This window comes from Haplochromis burtoni, unplaced genomic scaffold, assembly GCF_018398535.1.
Source record: "Haplochromis burtoni strain Fernald_Lab_line unplaced genomic scaffold, NCSU_Asbu1 Contig_442, whole genome shotgun sequence".
NCBI classification, from domain to species: domain Eukaryota; kingdom Metazoa; phylum Chordata; class Actinopteri; order Cichliformes; family Cichlidae; genus Haplochromis; species Haplochromis burtoni.
This window is the reverse complement of record NW_024582803.1, coordinates 270,019-279,061: the sequence shown is the minus strand read 5'-3', so window position 1 is coordinate 279,061 and position 9,043 is coordinate 270,019. Positions and strand designations below refer to the sequence as shown.

Below are 9,043 nucleotides of genomic sequence, written 5' to 3'. Positions count from 1 at the left end.
TCCACCCTGGCCGGAGTTTTTAAAAATCTCAGTTTTCAGTGACCAAAAACGCCATTTACATGTGGACGAAAGGTGCAAATGTATAGAAAAATCTGAGTTTTCAAAGATATCCGGGTACGTGTGGACGTAGCCTAAGACTAAAAGAAAATTAAATGAATGAGAGGTAAAGCTTGAGGGGGTGGGGACAAATAAGTAAATACTTCTGCTCCTTTTCAAACAAATAATGGAATGATATTTTGTAATGATTGTGAAAGCACATGTTTGAAATAAAAATGAACTGACCTGAACTCCAGGCCTCGAGGGCCGGTGTCCTGCAGGTTTTAGATCTCACCCTGGGTCAACACACCTGAATCACCTGATGAGTTCATTACCAGGCCTCTGGAGAACTTCAGGACATGTTGAGGAGTTCATTTAAAAATTTGAATTGGGCACATCTAAACCTGCAGGACGCCGGCCCTCGAGGCCTGGAGTTGGACATCTGTGCGTTAGAGGGACTGAAGCCTGCATGCAAAACCTCTGCAGGATAAACAGGTTAGTTTGTACTGCGATGGTTTAAAGCAAAGAACAGTGTGTGACTGGTGCACAGTCTAATACAAAGACAGCATGAACAGCAGACTGTTAGTGTAGAGGATGGACAACTCAGGAAACATCTGCTCACATCTGGTTAAATCCAGGTGTCTGCTGGAGCTCTCAGCATTTCCAACAGTATCTGTACTTCTACTTAAGTACAGAACGTGAGTACTTATGCCATCTCGTCTGGGTCTGGTCAGAGTCCCGTTCTGGATCCAGGACCGAACCTGGCCTGGGTTCGGTCCTGGATCAGATTCTTCGGCCTCTAAGTCCGAGGTGGTTCTGATGTCCTGTGTCGTCCCTCAGCTCGAGCCGCCGACGTGTCGACACTTCAGTCCAGGCTGAACAGCAGCGAGCGCTCGACGGACGACCTGAAGAAGAAGAACTCGGGTGAGTCTCGGACCCTCGTCGTCACCTGAGCAACGGCTCGCAGGTTTGTGGACCTTACACTGGGTTATTGCTGTGTCTGCAGCTCTGGCGGCGGAGCTGCCGTTCCTGCAGACGAGACTGAGGGCGAGCGAGAGCACCGTGGAGCAGCTGAGGAGGAAGAACGCAGGTCATCATCATCATCAAGCACTCACTGTTTGGTGACTTAGTTCTAATTTCATAGATTAACCAACTTTTCTTTGAAGCAGGAAGTCCCACTGACGGTATTTAAAGATGGACATAAAGGGTGTACATCTTTTATATACAGTCTGTGGCTGTGAGCCAGACTCATGATGAAAAACAGGAAGTTGTGTTTCTACTGACTGGTGACGCTGTGTGGCCACTGGGGGGCGCTGCTCACACTGACATTCAGTTGTACTTCCTCAGAAAAATTTCAGACTAAAAGTCTCCACCATTTTATTTTGTCAAGCAGTTGTGTGTAAACTTCCTGTGTGTGTTTGCTCATTTTCAGTGTTGGCGGCCAGACTGTGTAACGCCGAGAGTCTGATGGAGGAGCTGAGGCAGCAGATCTCAGGTCAGATTCGCTTCCTGTCCTGCTGACTCGAGGGTCGGCTTAAAAAATCACCTTTAAAAAGCTCCCGATAAAGCTCTGATAACGACAAACTAGAATGTTCCAACTACAGGCCAATAAGTGTATTAAATGTAGATTACAAATAGTTTACGTCAATCATAGCACGGAGACTTGAAGGGATCATCCCAAGTAGAGCAGGGCGATATGGCCAAAAATATTTATCACGATATATATTTGAAAATTTGCGATAACGATATAACTGACGATATAATTGATGCGAGACAAAATACAACTCCACAACATTACTAGCGCAAAAAGACAACCTTCCATTTATTTTCACTTAAACAAGAAGCTGGTTTTTATGTACATTAAAGCTTTATAAAAATGTAACAGTGCAAATGCAAATTCCTTGCTGAAAGTTTAACCAAAAGGCATTTCCAGTAGAAATGGGCTGACATATCCTGAGCATAACCATGTATAATATCCACTGAAGTTAAAAAGAGGTGCTTTGCAACATTAAACTGCAGTGTGCAGTACGTATTTTTCGGACCATAAGGTGCACGGGATTATAAGGCACATTAAGCGAAACAAAGCAGTCAGATAAATCAAACTTTATTAAACTCATTCTTCTTGCTTCCTCCACTTCTGTACCATTGATTCATTAATGTTGAATTCTCTGGCAGCTGCTCTATTCCCATGTTGTTGCAGTATATTAATGACTAACCTCGTATTGTGGATGGATTATCTCAGTTGTTCTCCTGACTGAAGTTTGGTCCGTTTACAGCATCCTGCCATGCGATTGCATTTGTCTCTAACCATGAGGAACCTTCACGTTAACTTTTATAAGTGGAAAAGTGTTAGTGTTCGTCCTCCAGCTTCACTGTTTATGTTATGCTAACATAGCTGTGTCGCTAGCGATCACGTAGCACATCATTATATACCAGCTAGCCCAACTTCAGTAACCCTACAAACGTCACTGCTGTTTAGTTTCCTGTCTTCATTTATGTTGGAAGTGATAGCAGAGCTGTACGTTTGAATTTTTTCAGAAATCTCTCAGTCAGAACATGCTATATCATGCTTAGGTAACTAGCGAAACTAGCGAGCTAACTTCCGCTAGCTTCCTGCTAACTTCTAACTCCGTTAAATGTAATAAATTTTGTTTTCATGGATGCCTGGAAGTTAAACTTCATAGTTACACCTGGTAAAGCAGCAATGCTGATCGTTTTATTAAAGATGAAAGAATTTAGACAGTTTTTAACTCTCAGTGATGCTGCAGTGTTGTTTGACCTGAAAGTACGGAGTTTAGGACCCAGATTACTCCCAGATTTAAGAGCATCTTAGTCCGACAAATACGACAATAACGACGGCCGCTTGCATGTTCTGCAAAAAAATGTGCTTTGTTGTGTATCTGACGGACAAACACCAAACCAGTTCCACATCACTGAAGTTGCACCATTTTTACAAACCAATTCTGGTTCATCTGTTTCACTCAACAATCGGCCATGTGCGTATGAAAACAAAGGCACTGCGCATGCGCGTTTTACTCATATTCTATCGCGATATTTCATTTTCCTATCGTTGCCTAACATTATACCGGTATTACCGTGAACGGTATAATATGGCCCAGCCCTAATCCCAAGGATAATAAACTTAGATCAAACTGGATTTGTTAGGTCGCGCCAAACCCATGATAGTGTTAAGAGAACTCTGCAAATTATTAGACATATTAATTTAAATAAAATACCAGCTATATTATTGAGTCTAGATGCTGAAAAAGCTTTTGACTCTGTGAGATGGGAATTTTTATTCCAAGCAATGCTTAGATTTGGGTTTAATGGGTCCATCATCACTATATTGAGGGCCTTGTATAATAGCCCAACTGCAAAAGTAAAGATTAACGGTGAACTTTCAGATGCTTTCAAGCTTGAAAGGTCCACAAGACAAGGATGCCCACTGAGTCCACTCTTATTTGCTATTTTTATAGAGCCATTGGCTGAAAGGATTAGGCAGAATGGTAACATAAAAGGGATTAATATCACTGGAAGTGAGCAGAAATTGGCCTTGTTTGCAGATGACATTTTGGTTTACTTATCAAAACCTACCGAATCACTTATGGAGCTCATGTCAGTGTTAAAGGAGTATGGGCTATACTCGGGATATAAATTGAATATACAAAAAACACAAGTTCTTAGTAGCTTTTATAGCCCCCTCAGTTATCGACTGGGAATGAAGAGATTATAAATATATTCGAGAATGCATATAGAGATGGACCCTATCAAAAAATCATTTACAAATTATATTGTTCACTGATCAATCTACGGGGTCATGATACAAGATATGTTAAAGGAAGATGGGAAACAGAGAGCAATCTATTCTTAACAGGAGAGGAATGGGATGGGATTTGTAGGCAGCAGTGGTCAGTAACAAGCTCCCCCTCGTGGAGGGAATTCAGCTGGAAGAATGTATTTCGTTATTTTATTACCCCAGCCCAAAAATCTCAGAATACAACATGCTGGAGGCATTGTGGACATGCAACAGCAAATCATTTCCACATTTTTTGGGAATGTCCCAGTGTGGTTCCATTTTGGAAAGAAATACATAAGGACAAGGTCATGGAAACAATCTTTCAAAAGAAAATACAATTTCATTTTGCATTGTTGTACCTAGGCAACCTAGAGAGTCTTAATCTATGCAAACCGGATAAATATTTGTTCAGTGTGCTGTCAGTAGCTTGCAAAAAGGCCATAACTCGCCTTTGGATTAAAGAGGATATTGCTACCATAGATGGATGGATTGATGTGATATATAATATTTTTGTTATAGAAAGAATAACTTTTAGGCTAAAGTGCCAGGCGGACTCATTTGAAGAATATTGGTTGAAATATGTACAAAATGGGAGGTCCGATTTTGTATAATGTCATTGTATTTCTTGGTTTGTTTGTTTGTTTTTGTGTTTTGTTTGGTCTTGTTTTGGTCCGTTTGTCTCTTCTGTTGTTGTTCGCTTTGGTTTTGCTTTCCCCCTCACGGTGATTAAATTGAATTTGTTGTACATGTTGTATAAATAAGAAAACTAATCAAACATAAATTTAAAAAAACAAATAAAAAGCTCCCGTCTGAGATTTTTAAAGGTGATTTTTATAATTGACGCTGAATGTTTAAACCATCACCACCGGGGGGCGCTATTGTTTTCCGACTAAAATTTCATTTTGTCCCCGCCCACCTGAGCGTTTAATGTTGCATGTCGACACTTTGCAGAGTTTCCGGCCTCCAACGCCTCGTCTCTGACGCCTGACATGTTGGAGCTGGAGGCTCGACTGGGCGCCCGTCTGGAGGAGCTGAGCGCTGACGCTGAAGGTGAGTCAGCTGATCAGCTGTTCATGTGCAGAGTGACGCTGCCGGGTGGGCGTGTTGTTTGTTGCAGCTCTGCGGGGTGGACTGAAGTCGCTGCAGCAGCTCAGCTCCTCACCAGGTGCAGCATCCGTTCGTCCTGCAGGGAATGATTTCACATCAGAGTTCAGAGAGATTTCATTTCATTCAACTTTATTGATCCCGAAGGAAAACGGGTTAAGGTGTCGGTGTTCCAGCGCCACCTTACCCTTCAGACCGTACATTATGCAAACATCACATAGAGAAGACCGGTCAGAGAGGAAGAATGATGGAAATACACAATATGAGGAAAGACGAGGAGAAAAACGAACTCAGACTGAGCTCCTGAAGGGAGAACAGGAAAAACTCCTCAATTGTTGTTCTAGTTTCAGCCTCGGAGCTTCCAGCTGGTGGAGGAAGCTCGTGATTGTTTGGGTTTAGGGCGAACAACTGCATGTCCATCACTGGTCCCAATTCAGTGTTATTCACACAGCGCAGAATCACAACAACCGTCGCCTCACTTTTGTTTCCCACTGTGGAAGAATTTGCAGGTTAGTTTAGGACACATTATTTCACAGTGAACCTCTCTATAAACTTTGCTGCCACACCGCCCCCCCGGCCTGTGCTTCGAGATTTCTGGTAGTTAGAATGACTCGGGGGTGTTGATTCATTTAAACTAACATAATCATCCTGCTGCAACCAGGTTTCTGTAAGGCAGAGTAAATCAATTTGTTGATCAATTATTAAGTCATGTACTAACAGAGACTTGGAGGAGAGAGACCTAATATTTAATAATCCACATTTCACTGTTTTACTCTTTGGTTCAGATGTGGATACTGTATTGTTCTTTCTTTGTAATTGTTTATGTTTAAGTTGTTTGTTGCTGGTTTTTAGTTTGTTTTTGTCTGTTTGGGAGCTGACACAGTCTCTATGGTATGGAAGCCCGTTTCCGCCACTGAATAAAAAAAAAACAAAAAAACAGCTAGTAGATCGCGGATACAAGCGGCAGAAATGAGCTTCCTCCGAAGGGTGGCTGGCCTCTCCCTTAGAGATAGGGTGAGAAGTTCGGCCATCGGGAGGGGCTCAGAGTAGAGCAGCTGCTGCTCCACATCGAAAGGAGCCAGCTGAGGTGGTTCGGCATCTCGACAAGGAGGCCCCGGGGCAGACCCAGGACACGCTGGAGAGATTATATCTCTCGGCTGGCCTGGGAACGCCTTGGTATTCCCCCGAGACAAGCTGGAGGAGGTGGCTGGGGAGAGGGAGGTCTGGGCCTCTTTGCTTAGGCTGCTGCCCCCGCGACCCGACCCCGGACAAAGCGGATGACTGATGGATGGATGGATGGAAAACAGCTAGTATCCATAACTCAAAATTTCGAGTTAGCTCTGCCAATCAAAAATAAACGTGAATGAGGTCGCTTTCTTGTTACCCGGAAGCATATGGCGCAGAGGAAAGCGCTCTCAAAAACGGATCCCAACAAATTGGTGCTTTCGCGAGTGAGTCATTCCTACTATTCGGTGCCATTTCAGTGTGATCACTCTTCATCAAAAAATACAAAATTTTGAATTATTTTAACATTTCATCTAAAAGAGGGATTTTCAACCTATAAGAAAAATGTATTGGTCCAGCTAAGGATATTATATTATAATATTTTTTAAAATCAAAGTCTTTACCCATGACGTGCCAAATGTCCACCCTGTTACAGGACATTCAATTTTCTATTAATAACTGTTTTGAATACACAGTTATAGTAATATTTACATTTTCTAAAAGCTACAATGTCCCTTTTTAAAATCTGCAAGGAAATTTCATGTTACAGTGCATAGCAATAACAGGGGTGACGGTAACAGGGGGGAGATTTTATGCTAAACTTAGCCATTACTACTAGTATGATGAACAACAAGCTAGTACATGGTGACCACTAAGAACCATTTTTAACATGTTTATTAGCCATATTATAAAAATTACAAAAAAAAAATTGTTTCCATTATTAATAAGCGTAACAGGTTGGACGTGTTATGCTTTGCCACATTACAAAATCTTGCTAAAACATTGAAAAAAGGGTTGATTAAAGAGTGGTACTTACTCGTCTTCTTCTTGAAAGTTTTCCCTCCAAAATATGTTACATCCGGGAGTGTCATGTGACTAAAAGAATAATCAGGTGATGTGTTCTATGGAATTCTTATCAGAGTAACAGGGGTGACAGTTGATTCAGGGACACAACATTTTTTAAAGATTTTAAGTATTAAACATGGCTTAATAATAAAAAAGAACATTTGATGAGGAACATTAGAAATAAGCCAATCCAGAAATGATGAAAAATCTAGATTTTTATTTTTTTTTTAAGTTATATTTGTAACTGAAGTCGAGCAAGCATGACTGGGGACATAGTACTTTAGTGACTTGTGCTAAAATAAAAGTAATTTACTTTTAATGTATTTATCCTGTGTATATATCAATGTGTTCTATGGTAGAGGGGGGTTAAACATACAAGAAAATGGTTTAGAAATAAGCATTAGACAAGTTTTACACTAAATATACCATATTATGTCATTAGGACTCAAATGGCACCGAATAGTAAGAATGACCCGAGTACGTTTGCTGATAGTAACACCATGTGATTCAGCTAATAACACAGGGATTTCGTCATTTGTGAAGCCAGGCTGAAAACACTCAGCAATCTGTGCATTCACGACTGGATGTAATACCGGTAGCTTAGCATTTGTAGCTGAGGGCTTCAGCTTCCGGGTAACAAGGAAATGACATCATTCACGTAGATTACTGATTGGCAGCGCTAACTCGAAATTTCGATTTATTAACTCAAAATTTTGAGAAAAGCAACTCGAAATTTTGAGTTATGGATCTTTTTTTTTTTTTTTTAAGTGGCGGAAACGGGCTTCCATACATGTGAGACTGTGTCTGTAACGTGGTTCAGTACCTGTCGGCTATAAAAGGGTTCAAAGACAAAAAAAAAAAAAAAAAAAAAAAAAAAAAAAAAAAAAAAAAAAAAAAAGACAAACAAAGAAAATAAAAAAAAAAAGAAAAAAAAACAGGAGGAGAGAAGCTGCAGAGAGGCGTGTAAGACTGCAACTCTGCTTCCTGGTCCCAACTCTGGATAGTCATATTTTGGGGGGTTTGGTGTTGTCCTTGGGTCATTTTTGTCCTCTAAAGAAATCTTTTGCTATCATATAAATGTGTTTTTTATTCATCAAATGGTCTGAAAATAACAGAAGTTATTCATTACTATACTATGAATGACTGGAATAAGTTTTAAGTAATTTGATTTATTTATGGGATTTTTATTGAATTTTATAACGTTGGTGGTCCTCGTGGACAAAAATGACCCCAAAGTACAAAGTGTTGCAAAGAGCCGTATTTTCACAACATACTGTTTTCAAACATCTTTGATCTTGGATCACTGATGTGTGGGGTCAAGCACTGGTCATAACAGCCACAACAACAACAACAACAGGCAGCACAATGAGGAGGCAGGTGCTCTATATTCAATGAAATTTTATTTATACAGCGCCAAATCACAACAACAGCCGCATCAAAGTGTTTCGTATTGTAAGGTAGACTCTACAATAATACATACACAGAAAGTATCCTCAAAAGCCTCCATTGCACTGGAGATTTGCATACTTTGATGAGCATACTTTTTTTTACCATGTTGTGCAAAGCAAAGACCAGTAGGACAAAGCACATATTGTCCTCTAGTATAATGAGGAGGGAGAATCAATGTTCAGGAAGATCCAGGGTTAGAAGATATAGAAAATATTGTCAATATTTAGAGCACATGCTACCCTTTCTCTGAAAAAGCACATCAGCCACCTGCAGAAGTGGAAGAAGGCTATGAAGTGAAGAAAAGTGATGAAGAATCTGAACTATGTTCAAGTAGGTTCTCAGGCATCCAGGACATGGTAGTCTGAGGAGCTTGGGGAGAAAGTGACTGGGCTTCTTGAAGTTTCTTGAATTTTCAGAATGTGAAACTGAAATAGAAGATGTGTCAGAGGACTACACATCATCCATTTCAATTATGATGAAGACAAAGAATCAAGCAGGAAAGAGGAATCAGCTGAGACAGAGGAATATTTGCAGTAACGTGAGGAAACTGATCTGGTCTTCTATCCTTCCCAGTGACAGACGATGCAT

The 9,043-nt window shown here is 40.7% G+C and overlaps 1 protein-coding gene across 5 annotated transcripts in view; it reads left to right on the top strand.

Annotated features, from left to right (window-relative positions):
* The window catches only part of LOC102313436 (restin homolog), a 22,728-nt gene that overhangs the window by 6,264 nt on the left and 7,421 nt on the right, over nucleotides 1–9,043 (top strand). For all 5 annotated transcript variants that reach the window (XM_042213438.1, XM_042213440.1, XM_042213442.1 and 2 more), the window contains 4 exons: nucleotides 877–960; nucleotides 1,043–1,126; nucleotides 1,469–1,531; nucleotides 4,784–4,882. In XM_042213438.1, coding sequence (XP_042069372.1) covers nucleotides 877–960; nucleotides 1,043–1,126; nucleotides 1,469–1,531; nucleotides 4,784–4,882 — 330 coding nt within the window. The remainder of the gene's footprint in view (nucleotides 1–876; nucleotides 961–1,042; nucleotides 1,127–1,468; nucleotides 1,532–4,783; nucleotides 4,883–9,043) is intronic.